The 27,295-nt window shown below is 38.0% G+C and overlaps 1 protein-coding gene and 1 long non-coding RNA gene across 3 annotated transcripts; both read left to right on the top strand.

Annotated features, from left to right (window-relative positions):
- Nucleotides 1-1,946: 1,946 nt before the first annotated feature.
- Nucleotides 1,947-14,963, top strand: LOC311611022. Of its 2 annotated transcripts, none has more exons than XR_014793050.1 (5): nt 1,947-1,960; nt 5,768-5,936; nt 8,770-8,846; nt 10,363-10,490; nt 12,504-14,963. It is a non-coding gene; the product is annotated as an uncharacterized lncRNA (long non-coding RNA). The 2 variants fall into 2 exon arrangements; XR_014793051.1 differs by lacking the exon at nt 1,947-1,960 and adding an exon at nt 4,995-5,147.
- Nucleotides 14,964-18,878: 3,915 nt separating this feature from the next.
- Nucleotides 18,879-26,951, top strand: CCNB1IP1 (cyclin B1 interacting protein 1). Its single transcript, XM_084862382.1, has 4 exons — nt 18,879-19,008; nt 20,644-20,975; nt 24,857-25,190; nt 26,016-26,951. Exons 2-4 carry the CDS (start codon nt 20,679-20,681, stop codon nt 26,216-26,218), a joined length of 834 nt encoding a protein of 277 aa, XP_084718508.1. The 5' UTR covers nt 18,879-19,008; nt 20,644-20,678; the 3' UTR covers nt 26,219-26,951.
- The last annotated feature ends 344 nt before the right edge of the window (nt 26,952-27,295 follow it).

The raw sequence follows: 27,295 nt of genomic DNA, 5'->3' as shown, positions 1-27,295 counted from the left end.
GTCTTCAGTATGAACCAAGCATATGTTCAAAATGGAGGGGACAGGGCCAGGTTTACAAAGGAACTGTTGATCAAAGAAATGGGTTGCTAGGGGAAATAAGACCATACATTTACATCACTTGTTTTCTGATTGGTGGGGGCAACTGAACTTTCAATGGTTGGATGACTTTGATCAAGCTGGCGGGGTTGGGGTTGTGAGGTGAGAACAATGGGTAATATATAATTAAGCACGTATCAAGTCCTAGTTTCAGCCAGGCCAGTAGAATAAATAGGCTGTCTTTGATCACACAATTGTAGTACAGAGAGTATTATTAACAAACAATACAATCAGCACCGAAGGCTCTGCAGACAGTTTCGGAGCCCAAAAGAACAAAGTTATGCTCTGCAAGCAACTTCAGAGTTCAAGCTGCAAAAATCCAAATTTTGGTCTGCAATTTATGATACTGGTATTAAAGCTCTCACAAGTCCTCAACAGATATTACTGGTACCATGCTACAGAGAAGAAAATGGAGTCTCAGAGATTTTAAGAAATTTATTCCAGATTGTGCAGCTAGAAAGTATCCTGAAATATCTGTGTGCATCCTGAAGTAGAGGTTTTCATTTGCTGCTATAAGGTAGAAAAAAAAGTTTTCCTGATTCCTTTAGGGTCCCTGGCTAGGCTTAAAAATTAAACCAACAAAGGCAGATTAACAGGAGAAAAGCATACAAACTTTATTGAAGTTTTATATGGACGTGGGAGACTTCTCCAAAGAAGTGTCTAGAACAGGAACCTTTTATACCTTCTGGATAATAAGTTTGTAAAGAATTGACAAGTCAGCCCCTGCCAATTTGGCTCAGTGGATAGAGCATCGCCTGCAGACCAAAGGGTCCGGGGTTTGACTCCAGCGAAGGGCACGTACCTTGGTTGCAGGCTCCTCCCTGCTGGGGCCCTGGCCAGGGCTTGTGCAGGAGTCAACCAATTGATTTGTTTCTCTCACATCGATGTTTCTGTCTTTCCCTCTCCCACTCTCTCTAAAATCAATGAAAAAAATAGCCTCGCAGGATGATTTAAAAGAATAATAATTTTTAAAAAATTGACAAGTCTAAGGTGTAGGAACTAGGGATAGTAAATAATGAAAAAGTAACTGCAAAGGGAAGGGTTAGTTTAGCAAGGTTTGCTTATACAGCTAAACTTTATTTCAAAGCCTAGGCCTTTAACCATCCATGTTTTAACCGCTAAGCCTATTAACTTAAATATTCCCTGAAGGTAAGTTCTAAGGTGAACAGACTTAGATTGTTTGGAATGATAAACATGCATAAATTAACCATGTTGACGTCACAAAGGATAGGAAATTATTCTAAGTAGGGATGGGGAACGTCTGGCCTCTGAGTCACATAAGGCCCTCGAAATCATTTGGTCTGCCCTGCCAAGGCATTAGGCGTGAGTTAATGAAATGTTTGACCAAATACAGCAGGTTAATTTTGACCAGAATCGAATCTGGGACCTTTCAGTCATCAGGCCGACGCTCTATCCACTGAGCCAAACCGGTTTCAGCAGGAGGTTAATTTTTAAGTTGGTAATTTTGTATGGCCTGCGAGTGATGTTATAAATATCTAAGTGGTCCTTGGCAGAAAAAACGTTCCCCACCTCTGATTCTAAAGGAATGAAAATTGATTGTAGTAGGCCCATCTAAGCAAGAATATTTATAAATAGCCCGAATTAGCCCGTGTTCGCTTGTGATACCTACATTAACTCAAAAGGAAACTTGGTTTAAAAAGTTCACCCTAAAACAATTAAGGTAGCATTATTGGCTCATTAAGAGATAAGTTGGTGAAGGAGGGGTTTGTGTTATTTTAGTACCTTTTAAGGTAGAAGAGGAGGGCTTCTGCCTTTAACTCACTAGCCAATCAGGTACTGAGGCCCCTTCTTAAAGCCACTTCCTGTCTCTCCACTTTCTCTCTCTCCTGGAGGTGAAAGACTGGTAAGTGTGCTCTTAATTTTGTCCCCTAATTGGGTTGAATAGCTCTTCCATTTGGGCCACATCTCCTGGTGGCAGGCCTTTATTTCAAGACAGAATTGGAGAGTGTGTGTGAGGCATAAGGCGATTCAGTTGGGCTGGTGGAGATGGGAAGCAGTGAAATGCTCTGCCTGGCTTGTTTTCACGTGGGCTTCTGTAGTACTGGGTCTGTCTGCCTTCCCAAGACTGGTGACCTACAACAATAGACTTGGCTTTCTGCACACAGTGCATGTGTTCCTGGAACACATCTGGGTTCATTTTACTTGAAGAAAAAGGTGTTGATATTAGCCTAGTGCTGGTTTGAATGTTATCTCCCTGGCTGAGAGGGTAGATCTTAGGAGGAGTTCAGACCAGTACATTTTAATTCCTCTGTGTCTGCAGGGCCCAGGTACTAACTGGGTTTGTGGGAGCTGCAGTGGATGTTGTCTTTGCCCAAAGCCTTCCAGTTTTTTTAGTGAGACTAAGCAACACACTCTAAAGTTCGATGATTTTAGTGAGCTCCAAAAGAGGTCCCGATTTTAATGTCCTCACTGTGGGGAGGGTGCCCTAAAAAGCTTAGATGTACTAAAAAAGATCAGGGGCCTAGCTTGATGTAAGCCTAAATCAAATTTATGCCACATTTTACCATTCCAGTGACCTTTGTGAGTCAGTGAGGATCAGCTTATATTTTATTTTAATTTTAATTATTTTAGAGAGGAAAGGAGGGAAACCACAGTTGCTCTTTGTTGCACTCATTGGTTCATTCTTGTATGTACCCTGACGAGGGATCGAACTCACAATCTTGACATATCCAGCTGACACTACTTAGTCTGAGGCTCAGCTTTTGAGGATCAAAATATATAAAGGCCAGGCATTAATTGGTGTGTAATAAATGTTAGGTAATTTAAAAGTAAGTGATACATTTTTTTTTAGTATATCTTTTTCTCATAAAATGTTTTGCCTAGTGTCTTTTAATATAATTTCATCCGATTCCCATTTTTCTCTTTAATATACATTAGTTTGAATAAAATGTATGTGTTTGTTATCCTTACAGGCAAAAGGTGTAAGAAAGACACCTGTATGGAATTTTAATAATTCTCAAGCATTGTTAAATTAATGTTATTTTTTTATTTTTTATTTTTTAAAATATATTTTATTGAGTTTTTACAGAGAGGATGGGAGAGGGATAGAAAACTAGAAACGTTGATGAGAGAGACACATCGATCAGCTGCCTCTTGCACCCCCCCACTGGGGGTGTGCCCGCAACCAAGGCACATGCCCCTTGACCGGAATCGAACCTGGGATCTTTCGGTCCACAGTCCGACACTCTATCTACTGAGCCAAACCGGTTTCGGCAAAATTAATGTTATTTTTTGAATAGGTAATACATTCACATCGTTTAAAATTCAAAAGGATCAAAGTACATATAATGCAGTCCTAAGCCAGTTTATTCCCCTCCCCAATATTAGCAGTTTCCTGTGTATTCTTCCTGAGATATTTGATGCAGATATAAGCAGATATATGTACTTTCCCTCCCCTCTTCTATATGCATACACCACCATGTACCTTTTCCAACTTAAGATTTCCAAATGACTAAATATAGAGTGACTGCATTCTTTATAATGGTTACATAGTAATCAAATGTATTTGCCTAACCATCATTTATTTAATCTTTTATCATTGGACATTTAAGTAGCTTACAATGTTGTTTCCTCCAAATTGAATAGCCTTATACAAAGCTCAGTTGTCACATCAGACATTTCAGTTGGGTTTTGCTATATACTTGTTTATAAGAACTCTATGTGTGCTTACTGTTAGTTATATTTATTTTGTGCACATAGTGATGGCTAGAAACCACCATCATAAATATCTTGATTGAGCAATAAAGAATTTTCTATTAAAAGCAACACCATGCTGATGGTTTGAATGTGAGTACATTTTTAAAGTCTTGAGAGAAGGCTAAGATCATGTCTTGTGAAACATCTAGTTTTCCAGTTAGGCTTTGCTGATTGGGAGAAAAATTAGTTTCTTTCCAATGGAAGTATGCTTTTGTTCAGTAATTTTATATAGACTACATTGGAATCTTCACTGTTAAGTAGGGAATGAAGAAAAGGAAGAAGTAAATTTTTTTCTTAAAATATGTCAAATCTTGTATTTGGAAGGGACCTTATGAGCATATTAGTGACTTTCTTGGCTTCAAGATTGTTATGAAAAGTGAAATTTTTAGGCAGAATAACTGCATTTATATTCATTAAGATGGTTGAGTTTGGACAGTTAATAGAAACAACATATTAAACATTAAAATATTTTATATTTTGCCTCACTTACTCTTCACAACAATTATAAGAGGTAGGTGGTATTTGTCCTCATTGTACAGAAAGGTAATCTGAGGCCTGGCCAGTGTGGCTCAGTTGAGTGTCGACCTACTAGTGTAAACCAGGAGTCATGGTTGATTCCTGATCAGAGCACATGTCCTGGTTGTGGGCTCTATCTCCAGTAGGAGATATGCAGGAAGTAGCCGATTGATGATTCTCATCATTGATGTTTATCTCTCCCTCTCCTCTGAAATCAATAAAAATATATTTAAAAAAAAAGGGGGGGGGGCATTCTGAGGCTTAGGGGAAATTGCATAATTTGCCCAAGATCTCAGAAAATATGTAGGGGATCCAAGATTCAAATTCAGTTCTGTCTAACTTACATCCATTATCTCAACCACTAAGCTAAGTTGCCTATCATTTAGTCTCTAACCTTGCTTGCATTACTTGTAAAATGGAGTTGACATAGTACTTGCAAAAAGGTAATATCTGAAAAGTGCTTTATATATATTCAAGATGGGCAAAGGATAAAATAAAATATCAAGTTAACGGAGTAGAAGGTCTTTACTTACACTTGCATCCTGATCTCAAATTATTCCTTTTTGCTGTTTTGACCCAAAGCCCTCCATCTTATATTTTCATTTGTTTCACCAGCACTGGGACCGGGTGAAATGGTGGTCACTTGGGATAAACTGCATAGTTAGTGATGTTTCTGACCTCACCACTTTTATTTCATACTAGAGGCCCAGTGCATGAAATCGTGCATGGGGGGAAGGTGGGCACTTGGGAGGAGGATCCCTCAGTCCTGCCTGCACCCTCTTCAATCTGGGACTTCTCGAGGGATATTCAACTGCCAGGTTAGGTCACAATCTGGGACCATTGGCTCCTAACTGCTCACCTGCCTGCCTGATCGCCCCTAACTGCTGCGCATGCGCCTTCTCCCCCTCCCTCCCGCAGGCCTGGTTGCCCCACGCAGCCTGCTGCTCGGTCGTTTGGTCATCCCTCGCTAACCCTCTTGCTGGCCTGGTCACCCCATGCAGCCTGTTTAGCTGTCCGTTTGGTTGCAATGGTCGCTTAGGCTTTTAAATATATAGATATGCTCCGAGTGCATACCTCCTGCACTGAGAGGTTATAACGATCACTGTTCTTGGCTAAATTAGCTGACAGTGCAAGGGGAACAAAACAGTCTGTCCAGCTAGCATGGCTCAGTGGTTCAGCACCAAACTATGACCAGGAGGTCATGGTTTGATTGCTGGTGGGGGCACATGCCGGGCTTATGGGTTCAATCCCCAGAATGACATGCAGGAGGCAGCCAATTGATGATTCTCATCATTGATGTTTATGTCTCTCCGTCACCCTTCCTCTCTGAATTCAATAAAACAAAACACTTGGGAGTCTGTTCTGAGAGTAGTGCCCTATAGAGCTAGCTCTAAAGGAGAACTATGCCAAGCAACCCATTTATTTTCCTTTGCTTCAGGCTAAAAATGAGATCCACCGGAGAAGAAAGACCTGGGTCTTCAGCACCCTGGTACCAGCCCAGAAATGTTATTTGAAGCCTGCTACATCTGCTGCAGACCCCCTAAACAAGTGGACTTGGATTTGGACATTCTCAGCAGGAATGGTTATAGGCTGACAGGACCATAAAGGTAGGTACTTCAACTCTCAGTGTTCTCTGTCACATGTATATGTCTCTTTTCTATGAAAAAAAGATAGGAGGGCCCTGGCTGGTGTGGCTCAGTTGGTTGAGCATCATTCTGTGCACCAAAAGGTTTCTAGTGGATTCCCAGTCAGGGCACATGCCCAGGTTTTCTAACTCATCCTGAGTCAGGGTGAGAGATAGTCAATCAATGTTATTTGCCCTTTCTCCTGCATGTCATTCTGTTTAAGAAAACAACCCCTCAAAAGGTAGGAGGTTCTGTGAGTTACTGTAGTATTCCAAATTGCTAGTAGGCACTGAGTAAAATTGAGGGGCAATATAATTACAAAGAAACATTAGTTGATTATTAACAATTTTTAGTTTTTATCAGGCCTCATAAAGTGTCTGTTTACATATAAAATGAACCCTTTGGCCATGAGCTCCAGTACTTTGAAGCACTTCTTACAGGGAACAAAATGAGATTGTTTATGGGGTATTTACAAAATATTTACTTTATGCTAGGTAAATACTCGGTAAATGTGAAGTGGCTTTCATGTGGTAGAATGACACTTGCTGAAGCATGACTGGAATTTGGGAAAGGAATCACATTTACTAGGATTTATGTGCTAGGTTTTGTGCTATGTGGTAAGACCAATATGGGTTTTGTGAAATGAGACAAATATAGAAGTTGTACCTTTAAATCTATAATTATTCTCCTGTAAGATCTATTTGGATCATGGAGTTCTGAGGTAGACATTAAAACTATAGAAACCTCTGACTTTATGTCTTCCTTTCTGTCTACATTTCCTTGGCTAATCTCAAATATGGCTGTTCTGAAAACATTTTACATAATTATAAAGTCTTTATAGGACAACAAAGAAACAAAACAACACTTTGATTATGTGTCATTACATTCTAAAGCAAACCATCATCTGTAGCTTTGCTTATTTCATGTTGAAGTGAAAATAGGGAGTTTTGACAGAACTGGATTTAAATCCTAGCTCTTAATAGCTAGGTGGTGTTAGGAAATTTATTAAATTTCTCTGAGCCTAAAATTTTCTTATAAATATGGGGTTGTTGTAAAGTTTGGATAAAATTGTTTCTATGGTTTTATTAACTTATTTTAGTCATGCCTATCCTTCAAGGCACTACTGTTCAGAACTTTTTGTGATAGAAATGTTCTATATTTGTAATGTCCAATATGGTAGCCATTGGACATATGTGGATATTAAACAATTAAAAAGTGACTAAAAAAAATGAAGAATTTTGTCTTTTTTAAAATTTATTATTTTCTTCTTTTTAAAAATATATTTTATTTTATTGATTTTGTACAGAGAAGAAGGGAGAGAGATAGAGAGTTAGAAACATCGATGAGAGAGAGTCACTACTGGGGATATGCCCGCAACCAAGGTACATGCCCTTGACCGGAATCAAACCCAGGACCTTGCAGTCCCCAAGCCGAGGGTCTATCCATTGAACCAAACCAGTTTCGGCAGAATTTTGTCTTTTAACTTAATTTTAATTTGTATGGCTGTTTGGAATAACATACTGGACAGTGCAGTTCTTAAAAATTGAGATATAAGTGACATTAGCTTCAGGTGTACAACATGATTTGATATTTGTATGTATTGCAAAATAAAATGGTCATCTGGTTAGGATCCATCACTACACCCAGTTATAATTTTTTTCTTGTGATGGAGAACTACTCTCAAATATATAATACAGTATAATTTTAAGTGCAATTTTAAGGCTCATTCAAGACCTACCCTTTTCTTTATGAAGTGTTCCTTGCCCAGTAATTCTTAACATTACTTATTGTCTCTACCACTTATTTGGTACTTACCATAGACATTAATTTCCATGAATCTTATTTCCCCAATTAGATTGTCTTTGAGGTTATGAAGTTTTAAATCTTTAGATTGCTGTATAAAAAAGAACATGGTAAAAATATACTTGAAATATTTTTAGTTAATAAGTTTTAAATAAAGTAAATGTAAGAGAAAAAATATTCTAGTTAGTAATGATGTGAAGAATAGTGAATAGTCTGAAAGTTGCTTGCAGCCATGAACTTACTGTATGCTTCACCTGAAAATTCAGATTACACTCAAGCTCTGGAAGAGGAAATGGGTTTCTTACATTGCCATCTTGTGGCCAACTTGGGCTCCAAGTGATGGGAATTCAATTTTGCTTTGTCAAGGGAAAGTTTATTGTGATAAAAAGTTTCCCAATAGTAAAGGCTAAATATAATCTATATTGGCTCAAATGAAAGTGAAACATGATTTGGAAAGCTATTTTGGGTTACCTTCTCATTTACCTGAATCTTAGCTTTCCTTCCCTTAAAAATTTTTTTAAAAGGGAGTTTTGTAAATTTAATGACTAGTTATATATGTTCTGCAGTCACACACACACAGAGTGGAGATGCTGACAGTAACCATGTCATTTTTATGGCATCTTCCTGCATTTGTTCCCATGACTGCCAAGCTCTCAGCCAGCACACGGCTCTTGTTTTGCATACCTGTTCTCTTATTGAGAGACTGCTGACTATTATAAACTTTCAGGGGATGGTTAAACTTATTATATAGTTTTACCCAAACTTTTAAATTTATACAAAAAGCAGAGCTGGTTTAGAAGTTTGCCCTAATCTGATACTGAGTTTGAGCATTTGATATCCTGCAAATAGATGGGCCAATTTATAATAGTGAATGGAGATTTAAGTAAAAGAATGGGCAGTTTTCCTGGATGTAATTTTCCTTGATGCTATGTGGGTGTGATTTGGTGTGGAGTAGGCTGGTATACATTCAAATCTTGTAATTGTAACCTTTGTGTATTTTTTAATTTTCCAGAGATGATGCCTGATAGTTGATAGATCCTGTAGTTCAACCTTATCCTAGATACAAGCTGGATTGATCTGACATCAGAGGTACGTGTGAAAGAAAAATCTTCATTTTTACCTCATTTGGTTTTCTAATCACCCAGCAAGTTTTGGGGCTCAGTGTTCTTAGTAGCTGAAAGCTGGTAGTTGAAAAAGCCTTAGTTCTACCCTCAACAGGGTTTCCTGGTTTAGGGACAAGGAGCTGGTTTTCGTTTGCCCTTCACCAGTCATTTACAGTTTGCCATGATGAAATGCATGTTAAGTCCGTGTTTCAGCTGATTATCCTGATTAAACACATGCTCTGAGCAGACTAAAGCTAGGGCTAACACCTGGAATTGAATTCTGATTCTTGGAATACTTACTGGGATTTATCTCATGATCCCAAGTGATTCCTAAATCTTTATTAATTTGAAACTACAATATTTCAATGTGATATGGTCTTTTGACAAAAAAAATCTCTCTGAGATAGACAGAAACAAGGCCAAGAATTTTTCATTAGTTGGCTGGATGTCATCCCCTGTACTGAAAGGCTGTCAGTTTGATTCTGGTCAGGCCACAAGCCCAGGTTTCTGGCTCGATTCCACGTGTGGGGTGTGCAGGAGCAGCCAATCAATGTTTTCCTTTCACCTTGATGTTTCTCTCTCTTCCTCTTCTTCCCTCTCTCTGTAAAATATCAATTTAAAAAAATCTTAAAGGAATTTTTAATCTAAAAATTCAAACAGTAGAGAAAAAGCACTGGTAACTGATATAATTCCATCAACCACTTAGTAGTTTTTAACTAATCACTATTTTACTAGTCTGTAAGATTAAGAGAATCCATGTGTTGGTTAAATCAATTTTGTCAAATCATATAATTCAAGATTATACAGTCATTTAAAAGTTATGGCACAGGATTACCTTTCTTGAAATGGAAGGGTATTTATAATACATTAAGTTAAAAACAAGTTACAGCCCTAACCGGTTTGGCTCAGTGGATAGAGTGTTGGCCTGCAGACTGAAGGGTCCCAGGTTTGATTCCCGTCAAGGGCATGTACCTTGGTTGCAAGCACATCCCTAGTGGGAGGTGTGCAGGAGGCAGCTGATCCCCAGTATGGGGTGTGCAGGAGGCAGCTGATCAATGTTTCTAACTCTAACTCTATCCCTCTCTCTTCCTCTCTGTGAAAAATCAATAAAATATATTAAAAAAATAAAAATAAAACAAGTTACAGAGCAATACATATAATCCTTTTCCGTTTAAAACATTTGTATGTACTTACTGAGAAATCACCTGAAAGGATATACTCAAATACTAGGGATTGTTGTCTCTAGAATTGGGTTCTATGGGTGATCTTATTAACCTGTATTTTCTGACTTTGTTATATTATTGTGCTATATAATTTAAAAAGTTACTTTTAAGCAACCTATATAAGACAGGCTTCTATTTATTTATTTTTTTAACCTGTGCCTGCATGTTTCAGCAAGGAAAGGGGGGTTCACATAAGGGCGAAAAATAGGAACTACAAATAATTTAAACTAATATCAGCTCTTACAGTACTGTTTTAGCTTTTGGCCATGTCTTTTTCAGAAACGAAATTTCAGGAGACCAAAACTAGATCTGAGTTTCTTTAGAGAAACTTCTTTTCCAGCCTTGAAACTCTTGGATGCTACAAATCCTGGAAAAAATATAGATGACAACAACATTTTTCTTTTATGGTAAGGATTATGCTGAAATTGAGAAGCTTTGACATACATAAGAATCTTTGAAAATTCAGCATTGTGACAAGGCTAGTTCTGATAAGGTGCTATAAGTTTAAGTTTTTTATAAAAAAGTCAATTAAAGATGTTGAGAGGTAGCATATTATAGTAGTTATATATGGATTCTGGAGTCAGATTAGCTTCAGACCCTTCTATCACTTAACCAGCTATGTAACCTTGGCAAGTTTCTCAATATCTCAGTGTCTGTCTTTATATTTTAGAAGAAGATAATCTAGTATCTGACTCAAAGGAATAGTACTTGACTTTGAAGATTAAATTAGATAATAGGTGTGGGGCTTAGAACATTGTTAAGCATATGGTAAATGCTCAGTTGATGCTGGATATTTTATCAGTGCCCATGTGTACATTTATCTTAGACTTTGCATTACCTGAAAATGTCTTTTCAATATATATATGAAACCCTAATATGCAAATACTAGTAGACTGAATGGTTGAACAACCAGTTGCCTTCACGTGTATAAGCAGGTGCAAGTGAGAGCGGGTGCAAGTGGGAGCAGCAGGGGCAGGAGCGGGGCTGCTAGGAAACAGGGGACTGGGACTGCAGTGAGTGGGGGCTGGGCGGGAGTGCAGAAGATGGGCCAAGACCCACTCATGGGCCCATTGCAGCCTCAAGGCACACAGCTCATTTCAAGGTGCATGAATTCATGCACTGGGTCCCTAGTATCTGCATAATAGGTTGTTGGAGATTCTTTGTTCACTGCTTATCTATATCTCCTAATTAGCCTATCTCTCATTATCTTTTACCCTAAAGCCTAATTTAATTCTAGAATTGGAGGCAAAATCTATGTATTCCTATATAATTGGTCCAGTAACATTTTCTTTTTTTTTTCTTTTTTAAATATATTTTATTGAAAAAAATATATATTTTATTGATTTTTTTACAGAAAGGAAGGGAGAGAGATAGAGAGCTAGAAACATCGATGAGAGAGAAACATCGACCAGCTGCCTCTTGCACACCCCCTACTGGGGATGTACCCACAACTAAGGTACATGCCCTTGACCGGAATCGAACCGGGACCTTTCAGTCCGCAGACCGACGCTCTACCACTGAGCCAAACTGGCTTCGGCAACATTTTCTTTAGTTAATTGTTTTTGCCACTAATTTATTTTATCAAGTTCCTCATTTTACCTATCTAGCTGGACTAATTGATATTTAATGGTTTGTTGAGTTCTTGGCTGACTATAAAAATTTAGAGGTAGTGATTCCTATAAGAATCACTTGATGTTTTTAATAAATACTTCTTAGACCATTTATTAAAATATTTGTTAAATTAGTTGGATAGCCCTAACTGGTTTGGCTCTGTGGATAGAGCGTTGGCTTGCAGACTGAAGGGTCCCAGGTTCGATTCCAGTCAAGGGCATTAACCTTGGTTGCAAGCACATCCCTAGTGGGAGGTGTGCAGGAGGCAGCTGATTGATGTTTCTCTCCCATCAGTGTTTCTGACTATTTCTCTCTCTTCCTCTCTGTAACAAAATCAATAAAATATATTTTATAAAAAATGGTTGGAGATAAATTGATGGCTGTTCCTCTCACTGCTTGCAGCCTTAAGTAGTGGGATTTTAGTCCATCATATATCTAAGCTGACTTGTCTTCACTCAGAGCACCATGGGATGGGTTGGCTGTCCATTAGTGCCTTCTGATTTTTGCGGAGTCAAACAATTACAAACCAGGTGGTAATGTTGGATTAAAAAAATTTACCTGTGATTAAAAAAAACATAAATTAATTTTAAAACATGAGGATATAATCTATAGAGAAATCTTTAATTGTAATAGTATTTTAATTATACTTATCTGGGGCTCCAGTGTAAAGCTGAAATATAAGAGCTCTAGTAAATTGCTGAAATATTCTATTCTTAAGTCATGCATTTTTAAATGTTTATTCAGTTTTCTACTGAGTGATTGTTCACATATTCAAGGAAATAATAAAAAAATTGTTTTTTCTTTTGCAGTATGAAGGTATAGATGGAAGCTGACTTCTCACCAAAAGTGGTTTATAGAATCAACTTAAAAACATGAGGCAGCAAACAAAAGAAAGAGTAAAATATTTCTTCATCATCCTTAGGTTCTTTGCTAGATTGCAAACTCCATGAAAGCAGGATAACTTCCCTATCCTTAACACCCGGCCTAGAATAAATACTCAAAAAAAATTTTTAAGTGAATCAATTTCCATTAATTTTATTATTTTTTAATCCCTGGAAAATGGCAACTATTTTAATGGGATTTCAGCAAGATATTTAAATAGAATAACTGGGACTTAATTTTGACTCTGATGTTAAACTATATATATATATATATATATATATATATATATATATATATATATGTGTGTGTGTGTGTGCATTAAACTCTCTGGGTACCAGTGAGTCTACTTAAAATTTCCTTTTTTTGAAATAAAAATTACTTATTGATTTTTAGAGAGGGAGGCATCGATTTGCTGTTCCACTTATATATGAATTCATTGGTTGATTCTTGTATGTGCCCTGACTGGGTAACAAACCCATAACCTTGGCATATCAGAATGACCCTCTAACCCAGCCGGGACCTAAACCTTAACATCTGATTATGATGTTCGATCCTTTAACAGGCAATAGAGAATGGCTGTGAGAACTATATATGTGAGGAATAGATATACAAAAGCTTACTGATATCTAATAGGCAATCTGTTATTAACAAGTTATAGTCTCATTGGATATTTATCATTGGTTTAAATTGCACATACCAGTCAAGAATGGTTAAAAAGTCACTAATTTTGGGGGGAGGTGGTGGAAGAGGGCATAAAGAGAATAAATGATGATGGGGGAAAATAAAGTGTTTTTTTTTTAAAGTCATTATTTCTGCTTTATATTTAACTAGAGGCCTGGTGTATGAAATTTGTGCATGGGTAGGGTCCCTAGGCCTGGCCTTCCTTCCCTGGCTGCCAGCTGGAGCCTTCCTTTCTGTGCTGCCTCCTGATGGTCAGCATATGTCATAGCAAGTGACCTAACTCCCAAGGGGACACTTTGCATGTTAGCCTTCTATATATATATATATATATAGATGTTGAAATATTCTCAGTTGTTCTGGCTAAATTACAGTACAGGGAATTTTTTTGCTCCATATATTGTACTTATATCCATGAGAATGTAAAGTACATGAAAAATATGTAAAATACACATCCAAATATTGGAATTTGGCTATACTTCACTGTGGTTTGGAAAATAATTTAATACTCATGCTTATATTAGAACCATACAAATGGTATGCAACTAGAATAACCTGTTGGGATATGAAGCCTGTTCTTTATAGATGATGCTAACAGTCTAATATTCAATGATAATGAGGGAAAAGTACTATAATATAGCTGATAGGTTCTTAGAATATCTATTAAAAATTAAGTTTCATTGTAACTAGCATTTTTGAAAGGTGAAAATAACCTGTAATTAAGTGGCATAGGTGATATATAAGCACAAATTGTACTGTCAGTTTATCCAGACTCTTCTATGTTAGGAAAAATGGAATAAAGTTCAAACTTTAAAATTCTAGAAAAGCAAAGAATATAACACTGGGATAGATATAAGCACAAAAGGAATGATTGATTTGTGTATAGTAAAATTCAAACTTTGCGTGCCATGTAAGTGACAAAGGATTCCATATACCACAAATCAAGGAAATGATCAAAGAATATGTGTGGGCAAGTCACAGATGAGGGCCCTTGAAAAGATGTTTAATCTCACTAGTAATCAAAAAGTTACAAATTAAAACAGTGAGATACCATTTCACTGCCATCAGATGGGCAAACATTGAAACAAAAAGCCTGACACTTTCACATGTCGAAGGGTCTGGAACAAGAGGATCTCATCTTTGCTGGTGGCAAAGAAATTTAACTTATATTTTAGAGAATGGTTTGGCAACAACTACATTTCTTGAAAATGCTTATACACTAATCCAGTCTCTGCGTGTTACATTCAATAGGAATTCTTGGCCTGTGTACTCGAGAAGACATGTACTGAAAGTTCATTTCAGTATTGTTTTTTATTGTAAAACTTAGGAACCTATGTTCATTAGGATATGGATAAATGGTGGTGTATGTGTAATATTTAACTGTGCTATTAATATAAACTGTATTGACTACATTTAAAAAATGAGTTAAAATGACCTAGTGATGATGTGCTAAAGATAGTCATTTTAGATCATGAAAACAAAGACATGTGTACACATACTAAAAACATGTATGAGAATGAGAAACACCAAAATTGAGTTTTACCAATGGAGAGGTAGGAAGAAAATGGGGTTGAGATGTACATAGTGGTGCCAAAAATTATATATAACATGTTCATTTAAATATCAAATGTGAGAAAAGATTGGTTTATTAAAGCTGAGTGATGGTCATTCATATATTTTTATATGCTTGATATTTAATAATAAAAAAACTATTTAAAAACCTTTGGTGAATGGGTCTCTGTATCTCAGCCTTGATTTCAGTGGTCTCATCTCCAGAGCGTCCTAGAAATAAGCCAGGGAAGGGTTTATCTATGCTGTGAGAACAGGTCACATACTACCAAGAACAGTTTACTTCTTGGTGTTCTAGACTTCTGCAATATTAAGACTTTGTAGCTCCTATGCTATATATACACTTGAGTGATCAGATTATTATCTCTGAATGTATAATCTGGCTACTTAGTATATATCCTGTATAATAAAAGGCTAATATGAAAATCATATCAGCAGGCAGGCTGGCCAACCACCCATATCTCCTCCCCCTGGCCAGGCTGGCTGGACCCCATCCATGCATGAATTCATGCGCTGGGCCTCATATCTCCACACAAATTTATCACACATACACTGAGTGGCCATATTATGTGTTCAGAGATTATAATTACCTAGCCACTCTATATATAAACACAGAGAAATAATACAGTAACTCATACAGGCTTTTAGCCAAATGGGTTGGAAGTTGGAAAGAAAATGGTGTAGGGGACAGACACTAGGTTTGGGGAATCTGGGATGATCTTAATGAAGTAGGAAGGGATATTGTGGAATAAAGGTAATGGCTAGGATCACAATGTTAGGTACTTGTGCTGGTGGAATTTGATTGCTTTGTGTTTTAGAACTTTAAATGACACTGTGTCCTTTTGTACTTATTTCTACATTTGGCATAGTCAAATCCAGAAAATGCTCAGAAGGCTCACATTGCCAAAAAGAAGTTAAGGGATACATTCCCCCCCCCCCCCCCCATCCAATCTGTGCCACTAGTATTGTTACCTCTGTAAATTCTCAGAAGATAGACATTATGGGAAATGTATATAAAGGCCAAGATGAGCCTTTCTAGTTACTACAGATTTACAAAACAAAACAAAACAGAACAAAAAAACTAGGATAGGAGAGAATCCAAGATGGCTGCTCGGGTAGGCAACTAGCCGCAGCCGCACACAACAATTTTAATAAAATACAACTAAAATATAAAATGGACATTACCCAGAACTACAGGAAAGTCGACTGACTGGAAATCCTACAACAAGAAGCAAGAAGAAAACCAGAAGGAAGAGCGGAGGAGCTGTAGAAACCTAAGGTACGGAGACACGCGGCGCGCGGAGAGGACGGAGCCGGAGAGGAGGGAGGCGAGTGCCTGGCGGGCGTTCCCTGGCGGAAAGGAGATGAAACTCCGACTGTGCTGGGCCCCCAACTGCTCTGAACCCCCGTTCTGGGCCAGACCCCGGGGACTCAGGCTCAGCCATAGGGAGCTGGGCTGTGGGTCGGAACCCCGGGGTAGCGAAGAAAGGAGGTCCCGGAGGCGCGCACACTGCCCCCAGAGAAGGGCCGGTCGGCTGTGCCGCGGGATTGCCCTGACGGGAGGGAGACTGGGGCTCCAGACTGCTGTGAACGCCGCCTCCAACTCCACTTCCAACTGAACTGAGCCCCAGTGCCGGGCTCATTGGGGGAGAGCATGGACTGTTTGGCAGCAGGCGAAAATCGAGGGCACCTCTCAGAGGCGCCGGCAGGGAGCACTGAAGGACCCGCATAGGGCGGGGCTGACGGAAGCCAAAGCTGCAGGCTCCACCCTGAAACCCCGTCCCATCTGTAACTGCGAAATGCGACAACAAAATAGATCACAAACGAAAGAAATGGAGGACAAAAAGCGTCTGGATATAGAGTTCAAATCTACGCTTATAAGGTTTTTCAAGAATTTCCTAGAAAAGATGGATAAGGCCTATGAGGATATGAAAAGAGATCAACAAGAACTAATAAGGGATCAACAAGAAATAAAGAATACATTGTCTGAAATAAAAAATATTATACAGAGTCCTAAAAACAGAAGGGAAGATCGCAAGAATCAAGTCAAAGATTTGGAACATAAAGAGCCAGAAGACACTCCTCCACAGAAGCTAGAAGGCAAGAGAATCCAGAAAATTGAAGATAATGTAAGTAACCTCTGGGACAACTTCAAGCGAACCAACATCAGAATTATGGGGGTTCCAGAAGATGAGAGAGAGCAAGATATCGAAAACATACTGAAAGAAATAGTGACAGAAAACTTCCCCCACCTGGTGAAAGAATTTGACTTACAAGTCCAGGAAGCGCACAGAACTCCAAACAAAAGGAATCCAAAGAGGACCACACCGAGACACATCATTATTAAAATTCCAAGAGCAAAAGATAAAGAGAGAATATTAAAAGAAGCAAGAGCAAAGAAGGTAGTAACTTATAAAGGAGCACCTATACGATTGTCAGCTGACTTCTCAACAGAAACCATGCAGGCCAGAAGGGAATGGCAAGAAATATTCAAGGTGATGAATAGCAAGAACCTACAGCCAAAAATAAGCTACCCAGCAAAGCTATCACTCAGAATCGAAGGCCAGATAAAGAGCTTCACTAATAAAAAAAAGCTAAAGGAGTTCATCACCACCAAACCAGAATTATATGAATTGCTGAAGGGGATTCTTTCAGAAGAGAAAGTAAACAAAGATAAAAATTATGAACAACAAATACGTAACTATCAACAAGTGAATCTAAAAACCAAGGAAATTAAAAAAATCTGATGAACAATATTAACTGTTGAATATAATAGAATCAGAGGTATGGAAGGGGAGTGAACTGACGATTCTTGGGGAAAAGGGGAGAGGCGGGCGTGGGAAGAGACTGAACATAAACTGTGCACCTATGGATGAGGACAATGGGGAGAGGGGAAAGGGCAGAGGGTGGGGTGGGAACCTGGTGGAGGAGAGCAATGGTGGGGGGGGGGGGGGGAAGGAACATTTGTAATAATATGAAAAAATAAAAACTTATTAAAAAAAAAAAAAAACAAACAAACAAACAAAAAAAAACTAGGATAGGTTTTTATTGTATTTGAAGGAGAAAGGTTTAGTAACATTCACAACCCATAAAGGGTTTGCAGGACTTGGTATCCATATTGTTGCTAATTCATTGGATTGTGTGTTACAAATTCACATTGCAGTCACATCATCTGGAAAGGTGGCTACAAAAGTGTGTTAAGTCTTATGTAAGGAGGATCCCTCAAGTCCTCCCCAGCTTAATTTTTAATATGAATTCTAATACACACATTGAGCAAAAAAAACATACAGTTAGTAGGAAAAAAAAATAACAGGTAAAAACATTAGGGTCAAACGGGTATACACTTTTTAAAAATCACAAGCAGATCCAGAAGAGTACACAGGCAGATTACCTCAAAAACAAACAAACCAACCAATAAACAAACAAACAAAAAAACACCTGTGGTGCCTGATTTTATTGCTTCATAAAGCGTTGTAATGAATGTACATAATGTTGACTCTCAACCAAGGAAAATTCTATGTAAGTCTACCGTACATAGAGGATGTGTGAGAGTTGGAAATAGTCTATTTCAAGATGGACAAATAATGAAAGGCAAAATCTACCTCAATATGTAGGTGATAGCTGTCCAGTTTTAGGTATCACGATTTTGGGGATTTTTCTTTTCTTTTCTGAAACTAAGAAAGCCTGTGCTGCCCAGTAGGCATTCTCCATATTTTTCCTGGATAAACACCTGTGTGTACTCAGAGGCTGCCTCCTCTGCTCTTACCCTCAGGAGACTGACATCAAATGTTACCCCCTGTAAGCTCGGGGCGGGGGGGGGGGGGGGGGGGGGGCGGAGGGGGGGTGGAGAGACTGCTGGCTGGGCGGGGGCAGTAAAGGACACGATGATGTGGGGCTCCCAAGTCGGAAACCTAGACCAGGCTCCGTGAGGTTCGCGCCCTCACAGCCCCTGAGACAGGCATGCCTGGTGGGTGCGCGGCCCAAGTCTGGGTGTCCCAGCGGCAGGTCCCAGCATCCTGAGCGGCTGGAACTCCCGGCAGGCTCTGGGCGACGCTGCGCATGCGCTCTCAGACGCAGTGGCAACGCGCGCAACGAATGCTCTCTTGCGGCTGACGTGGTGGAGAGAACCTCGTTTTCCCGCGCTTTTTTTTTTTTTTTTTCTTTTCCTGTGTCGCCTCCGGGGAGGTATGTCATTAGAATTATTTTCTGTGTCCAGCGCGGAGAGCGGGCCAAGAATTTCAGAGTGATGTTTCTGTGTATCCAAATCTCAAAAACGTGGCCCGTGATAACCGTACGGCTCACTAAATTGGCTCTTCCCCACCTCGTGGGTTAGTTGGTATTACCTGTACCTCTCGCTCTTCGAGAACGTTCTCAGCTTCAAAACTGTCTCCAGCGCTTCTGCTTCCGCTGTGCCCATTACCCTGCGGGGGCGAAATAGGCCTCAAGGACGCCGGGGCCCCAAGTATACCCGTGGAGACTTGGATAAAGGTGTCTCCTTGTCGACCCTGTGACTAATGCAACGTGTTTTTTGTTAATATTTTCCCATTGATTACTAGAGAGACTGGGAGGGGAGAGATTGGTGGCCTCCCCCGCACCCTGGACTGGGGCTGGATGGAGCCTGCAACGGGCACGTGGCCTTGACCAGAATCCGACCGGGACCCTTGAGGGTGGGGGGCGGGGTGTGGGGTGGCCATGCCCTAACCACTGAGCCAAACCGGCAAGGGCCTAGTGCAACATTCTTGACAGAATTTGTTACTGGAGGAATGTGAACATTTTTACAAATATATATATTTTATTGATTTTTTTACAGAGAGGAAGAGAGAGAGATAGAAAGTTAGAAACATTGATGAGAGAGAAACATCGATCAGCAGCCTCTTGCACACCCCTCACTGGGGATGTGCTCGCAAGCAAGGTACATGCCCTTGACTGGAATTGAACCCGGGACCCTTCAGTCCACAGGCTGACGCTCTATCCACTGAGCCAAACCGGTTTCGGCTGAACAATTTTTTCTTGGTGTCTAATTGGTTATCATTATTATAATTTTTGCAATATATGACTTATTTTAGTATATCCAGAAGATTGCTGCCCTGTGCGGGTTAGCAAAATCCCAATAAGAGTGAACACTATATTGAAAAGTAACTTAAGAGTATATTTAGTTTCACAGATGTTTTAAATAGAAGCACAGCATTGAATAGTATTTAAAATAACCGGTGAATGTTAATCTCGTGATGAAAATATCAGCCTTTACACAGCCTTTTCCTGCTTCATAATGGTCAATTATTTAGATGAATTAGGTTAGTTTCCATATAATATCAGGTTACTACTACTCTGTAAGTAAAGAATCTGAAAAATCAGCATATATGAACAACCTTAAAGTACTTTGCACTAAAGAATGGCTGAAATCAGTTCCTGGACCTTTATATCTACCAAGTGTGAGAAGTAATACTAAAATATCCTAGCAAACTAAGAATGGGTAATAAATTGGAATTTTTTATTTATGTGTTAAGGAATGACAAAAAGCATTTTTTTTTTATTTGTACTTTGTAAACTTTCCCTCCATGTACATATTATTTTTTATTTTACTAAAATTTGGAACCACTTGTGTCTTAGCTTTCATTAAATGTTTTTTCAAGGCCTTCGTAGTGGCTTGCACAAAGAAGCACCGTTAATATGGTTAAGTGATTAAAATAAACACAATTTATTAACTAATAAATGCAAAAACATAAATGTACATTATTATAAAATTAAAACACGGTTTATTTGTTATTTCATTTTCACTGCAATTTGATTTATTTGGCCTTTTTATTTACTGCTTATTAGGATTCATTGCAGGATCTGGGACCTCACTATATATTATGTCTTTGTGTGACGACATGCTGCTTTGTAATTATCGAAAGTGTCGCATCAAACTCTCTGGTTATGCATGGGTCACAGCCTGCTCTCACATTTTCTGTGATCAGCATGGCAGTGGTGAGTTCAGTCGTTCACCAGCTATTTGCCCTGCTTGCAACAGTACCCTTTCTGGAAAACTAGATATTGTCCGTACAGAACTCAGTCCATCAGAGGAATATAAAGCCATGGTACTGGCAGGACTTCGACCAGAGATTGTGTTGGACATTAGCTCCCGAGCACTGGCCTTCTGGACATACCAGGTTAGTGCTTAGGCTTTTCTTTGGAGAGTATGATTTGAGGTATATGTAGAAGTTTCTAATGTTTTTTCTTCACTTGTGTTTGTACCTTTTTTTATGAATGTATGGAAAACTTTCTTTTTAATAGGTTTTTTTTTTTCTTTAAAAGTAATATGTTTATTTTTGAAAATCCAAAAGAAAGAAAAATTAAAAAAATATAATTCCATCACTCAGAGATAATTATTGTTGGTATTTTGTGCATTACTACTTTTATGTATATAAATATGTATTTTATATATAAATATATATTTTTGTCTTTACAAAAAAAGGATAATGCCACACATACTGTTTTTGTGGCCAGTTAAAAGTCGACGATATTTTATGCTTATTATGAATATTTTATTAAATATTTTTAAAGTAAGCATTATGTAATTATATATATTTTTTTACATATTAAAGGGAGGTTTATTCCCCAGTAACCTGTAATTATAATTTTAATGGTTACATTGTATCATAATTTATTTGCAAGCTATTAAAAATGCTTTGATGAGCATTATTAACATCATATTCATGTTTTTAATTATTTGCTAAGATTAAATTCCTAAAGACAGATAAATTAATTTCAATGTTTTTTAAATTGCAGTATTTAAAAAATATATATATTGTTTTTTGTTAATTCTCACCCAACGATATTTTTCTTTTTAAGAAATCTTTTTATTGATTTCAGAGAGGTAGAGAGAGGGGGAGAGAGCTAGAAACATCAATTATGAGAAAGCATCATTGATTGGCTATCTAGGGATCATGGTTCAATGCTCAGCCACTGAGCCACACCAGGCAGGCACCCGAGGATATTTTTCCATTGATTTTTAGTAGAAGGGAAGGGAAACAGGGAAACATCGATGTCAGAGAGACACATCGATTGGTTGCCTCCTGCACGCACCAACTTTTTGGTGTATGGGACAATACTTCAATTACCTGAGCCACCTGGCCAGGATTTTTTTTTTTTTTTTTTTTTTTTTTTTTTTTTTAGCAGTGTCAGATTAATAGCAAAATTGAGAAATTAAGAAGGTTCAAAGATTTTCTGGCCTACATTGACATATCACTTATCATCCAAAGTTTATAATTTACATTAAGGTTCTCTCTTTGTGTTATACATTCTGTGAGTTAGGACAAATATATAATGACATGTATCTCACTATGATAGTATCATACAGAGTAGATTCACTGCCCTAAAAATCCTCCATGTACCACCTATTCATCCCTTTTTTTTTTCTTGTTGTTGTTAATCCTTGCCCAATGATATTTTTCCATTGATTTTTAGAGAGAGTGGAAAAGAGAGGGGAAACCCTGAGAGAAACATTGATGTGAGAGAAGTACATGGATTGGTTGCCTCCTGCATGAGCTCTACCAGGGCTCAGGCTGGGGGAGGAGCCTGCAACCAAGGTACATGCCTCTGACCAGAATCAAATCTGGGACCCTTTGGTCCAAAGGCTGATGGTCTATCCACTGAGCCAAATTGGCTAGGATTGTTCATCCCTTCTTACCCTCAACCACTGATCTCTTGACTGTCTCCATAGTTTTGCCTTTTCCAAACTGTCATAAAACTGGAATCGTGAAGTTGATAGCCTTTTCAGATCAGCTTTTTTTTTTTTTTTGCTTAGTAATATGCATTTAAGTTTCTTCCATGCTTTGCCATAGTATGACAGTTCATATCTTTTTAGTTTTGAATTATTTTCCATTGCACCATAGCTTATTTACTCATTCATCTACATTAGAACATTTTAGTTGCTTTCAAGTTTTGGTAATTATGAATAAAGCTCCTGTAAACGTTTTTGTATAGGACATAAGTTTCTACTCCTTTGGATAAATACCAAGGAGCATGATTGTTGGATTGGTAAGAGTAGATTTAGTTTTGTAAGAAACTGCCAAATTGTCTTCCAAAGTGGCTGTAACATTTTGCATTCCTATTAGCAATGGATGAGAGTTCCTTATAAGCATTTGGTGTTCTCAGTATTCTGGATTTTGGCCATTCTAATAGGTATGTAGTGGTATCTCATTACTGTTTTAATTTTCATTTATCTGATGACATATGTGTAGTATCTTCATTTTCTTATTTGCCATCTGTGCCTCTTAATTGGATAGTCTGTGCTCTTATTATTGAGTTTTAATAATTCTTTGTATATTTTGGATAACAGTCTTTTACAGGATATGTCTTTTGCAAATATTTTCTACTAGAAGCTTGGTGCACAAATTTGTGCATGGATGGGGGTCCCTTGGCCTGGCTGGTGATCGGGGACAATTGGAATATCTTGCCCAGTCCCAATCGGGCCATTGGGAGGTTGGCCGGATGGGGGGAGGGGCCATGGGAGGTTGGCTGGCCTGCCCCATCAGGGTTGATTGGGGCTGGCTAGGGAGGTGAGGGGCCAAGAGAGGTTGGCCTCCTGCCAGAGATTGGCTGTGGGAGTGCACTGACCACCAGGAGGCAGCTCCTGTGTTGAGTGTCTTCCCCTGATGATCAGTGCACTTCACAGCGACTGGTCAACCAGTCATTCGGTCGTTTGGTCATTCAGTTGCTTAGGTTTTTATATATATATAGATTAGTCTTTGGCTTATCTTTTATTCTCTTGACATTGTCTTTTACAGAGCAGAAGATTTTAATTTTAATGAAGTCTAGCTTATCAATTTTTTTCATACGTTGTATCTTTGGTGTTGTATATGAAAAGTTACCACAAAACCCAAGGTCATTTAGATTTTCTCCTATGTTACCTTGTAGGAATTTTATAGTTTTATGTTTTACATTCAGGTCTGTGATCCATTTTGAGTTAATTTTGTGAAAGGTGTAAAATCTATGAGTAGATTCATTGTGACCTAAGTATTTTGCTGGCTGTTATCCAGAGTTTGCTCTCAGTTATATGCTTTGGCCTTACCAGAATGGCTGCATGCTTTCACAAAGCCAACAAGAGAGAATGTGCTAACAAGACAGATTTCATATTCTTATGTAGTGTACTCATGAAGTGACATCTTGCAATTTTATTTTTATTTTATTGTTTAAAGTATTACATATAGTAGTACATATATCTCTTTTTTTCTCCCATTGATCTTCCCCCAGCCTCCCCTACCTCGTACTGTTGCATGCCCTCATCCCACCCCCCAACATCTTGTAATTTCTTTCTGTGTTTTAGTCACAGGTCTCCCATACACACTCAAGGAGGGAATATAAATACCAAGAGGCAGGAATAATTTTGGGCTACTTTATAATCTGTTCTTTGTACTATGATTTACTTAAAACATAGGATTATGTTTCTTTTAAAAATATATTTCTATTTATTTTAGAGAGGAAGGGGGAGGGAGAGAGAGAGAGAGAGAGAGAGAGAGAGGGGGGGGGGGAGAGAAGGAGGAGGAGGAGGAGGAGGAGGAGGAGGAGGAGAGAGAGAAACATCAATGATGAAAGAGAACCATTGATCAGCTGCTTCCTACTTGCCCCCTACTGGGGATCAAGCCTGGAACCCAGGCATGTGCCCTTGACCTGATTCGAACCTGGGGTCCCTTCAGTCTGCAGGCCAATGCTCTATCCACTGTGTCAAACAGGCTATGGCGGGTTATATTTCCTAAAAAGTTTGGACTACATGTCATTTGTAAAAGTTAGACAAATGCTTACTTCTTTTGTTGGTGTAATGGTAATGGTGTGATAGTATTCCTCCAGATTTTTTAAAATGTATTTAGTGACATAATAATAATCATCCTGTTGTCCACCCTGATTACTTCTTAACATGGTTCTAAATGTTAATAATACCCCAGGATAAGCATCTTTCTTTTGTTTTTGCATTTGTAAAATTTTACAATATATACCGGTAAGTTTTATATTTATTACCTTAAAAATCTTTTTTTCTCCTCTCTTGGGACAGGTACATCAGGAGCGTCTCTATCAAGAATACAAATTCAGCAAAGCTGAGGGCCATATGAAGCAGATGGAGAAGATATATACTCAGCAAATACAGAGCAAGGATGTAGAATTGACCTCTATGAAAGGGGAGGTCACCTCAATGAAGAAAGTACTAGAAGAATACAAGAAAAAGTTCAGTGACATCTCTGAGAAACTTATGGAGCGAAATCGGCAGTATCAAAAGCTCCAAGGCCTCTATGATAGCCTTAGGCTACGAAACATCACTATTGCTAATCAAGAAGGTAACCTTGAACCATCCATGATTTCCAATCCTGGTATTTTTGGCTTCCCATTAGGTAAGGAAGGACATATCATTATCTAATATTTGTTCTTTAAATCACTGATTTTTCACATTGTGTTCTGCATGGCTCCAAGTAGTCAGTAAAGACTCCAAAGGCCGAGAATGGTGATAGGCTGTAGATTCTTCATCCATGTCTCATTCTGTATATGATTCATCATTATTTTTTTATTTATTATATTTGTTTATGTTTAAGTTACAGCTTCAATTTGAACAGAAAGTAAATATCTTCAAAATAAAATCTCACAAATTGCTACTTTAAATGAAACGCTATTTAGTTGCAGTAATAGTAGTATTAGCTGCCATTTATTTATTTTATTATTTGGTAAATTGATTTTTAGAGAGAGAGAGGGGGGAGGGAGAAAGGGAGGGAGAGAGGGAAGGAAAGACAGAGAGAGAGAAAGACATCGATTAGTTGCTTCCTATAAATGCCCTAATGAGTGGGGATTGAACCCACAACCTAGGTATGTGCCCTCCGGGAATCAAATCCATGAACTTTTGGTGCACAGGACAATGTTTTAACCAACTGAGTCACACCAGCCAAGGCTAAAAATGTATTTCATTGTGTCAAATTACTTTTGGTGATGAGGTCATGGCTGTAATTGGAAATTGCATCACAGAAGAAAGTATAATATATACTGTGGTCAGGGGGAAGGATGGGGACCATCATGGTCCTTTTTCTATCTTAACATTAGGTTTATATTTTATTTGTTTTGTATGAATTGAGTTCGGTTAAAATATTTATTGAATGACTTTTGTCTTTTTGGTTTTAAAGATTTGTAAGTAAATAGATGCTTAAGTTTTCGCCTTCTTTCCCCCCTAGGGAACAAACCCAAGTTTCCTTTGGACAGGACACCAGTTCAAAACCAGGGTGGTGGAGACGGAGACTTTCAGTTCAGACCATTTTTTATGGGTTCTCCCACAGCACCTGAACCCAGCAACAACTTTTTTAGTTTTGCATCTCCAAGTCGTGAATTAGAGCAGCAGCAAGTCTCTAGCAGGGCCTTTAAAGTAAAAAGAATTTAATGAACTTTACAAAATGTTTCTCTGTACACTTCCAGTGATTTCATTTATCAAATAATCTTTATTCTAGATAAGAGCCACCAACCTCCCTCTGCTACTAAATTTTGAAGTTGTCTTCACATATTCAATTTTTAAGAAATTGAATAGCAATGAGGAGTGGCTTTAGAGACTGGTTCTTTTTTCTGTGTTCATTATTTAAAGCATGAGCATTTTATTAAACTCAATTTCATTGTGAACTGTTGAGTTTTTACCAGTAGTAGGAAGGTTATAATATTATAGGGTGCTTTGTAGATCACAATTTGTTTCTGTCTGGGTGTTTCTGACTGAGTTATATGTTTATGCTTATGTATAAAAGCACCTATGTTATATACATGCCATATACATGCCATTTTGGAATTTGGTATCTATGCATATATGTATATGCATGTTCCTTTATATTGATATTTTGCTATATTTTCCAGTATATTTATGAGAAGATTTAGGTGTCAGGAAATGGTAATGTATGCCTATAGTTTGTTATTTGGGTGTATACATTTATTCTTATATATTTGTATATTTGCTCTTGTATTAACTTGTTTGGAATGTATGTGCTCATTCAGTGAATGAGAATACAATTTTATGTACATATGATCAGTTCTTATTTCTATTTAAAAATAATTTACATTGTTAAAGTTATTTTGTAAAGTTTTTTTATGCCATTTATTTAAAAATAAAATTATTCCTTCTTTATTGTTTTGTCAGCTGTTGTCTTGGGTTTATTTATTATATTTTTATTAAATATATTTTTATTGATTTTAGAGAAGAAGCGAGAGGGAGAGAGAGATAGAAACATCAGTGATGAAAGGGAATCATTGATTGGCTGCCTCCTGCACTCCTCCTACTGGAGATTGAGCTTGCAATCTAGGCATGTGCCCTTGACCGGAATCAAACCTGGGACCCTTCAGTCTGAGGTTGACATTCTATCCACTGAGCCAAATTGGCTAGGGTTTGGGTTTACTTATTTAGTAATGCACTTCTATCATAGAATACTTACAATATGATATTAATCTCAAGAGGTTATATTAATTAAAATAGTTTTAA

The sequence above is a fragment of the Pipistrellus hanaki genome, assembly GCF_964339955.1.
Source record: "Pipistrellus hanaki genome assembly, chromosome: 1".
NCBI lineage: Eukaryota > Metazoa > Chordata > Mammalia > Chiroptera > Vespertilionidae > Pipistrellus > Pipistrellus hanaki.
Note: the sequence above shows the minus strand (reverse complement) of the source record. Positions and strands in the feature narration are given on the sequence as shown.

Excerpts from the sequence above, each read along its gene's own strand:
- CCNB1IP1 (XM_084862382.1), top strand. The coding sequence starts at position 20,679 with ATGTCTTTGTGTGACGACATGCTGCTTTGTAATTATCGAAAGTGTCGC. Across the intron at positions 20,976-24,856 it reads TGGCCTTCTGGACATACCAG|GTACATCAGGAGCGTCTCTA; the intron begins GTTAGTGCTTAG and ends CTCTTGGGACAG. Across the intron at positions 25,191-26,015 it reads TATTTTTGGCTTCCCATTAG|GGAACAAACCCAAGTTTCCT; the intron begins GTAAGGAAGGAC and ends TTTCCCCCCTAG.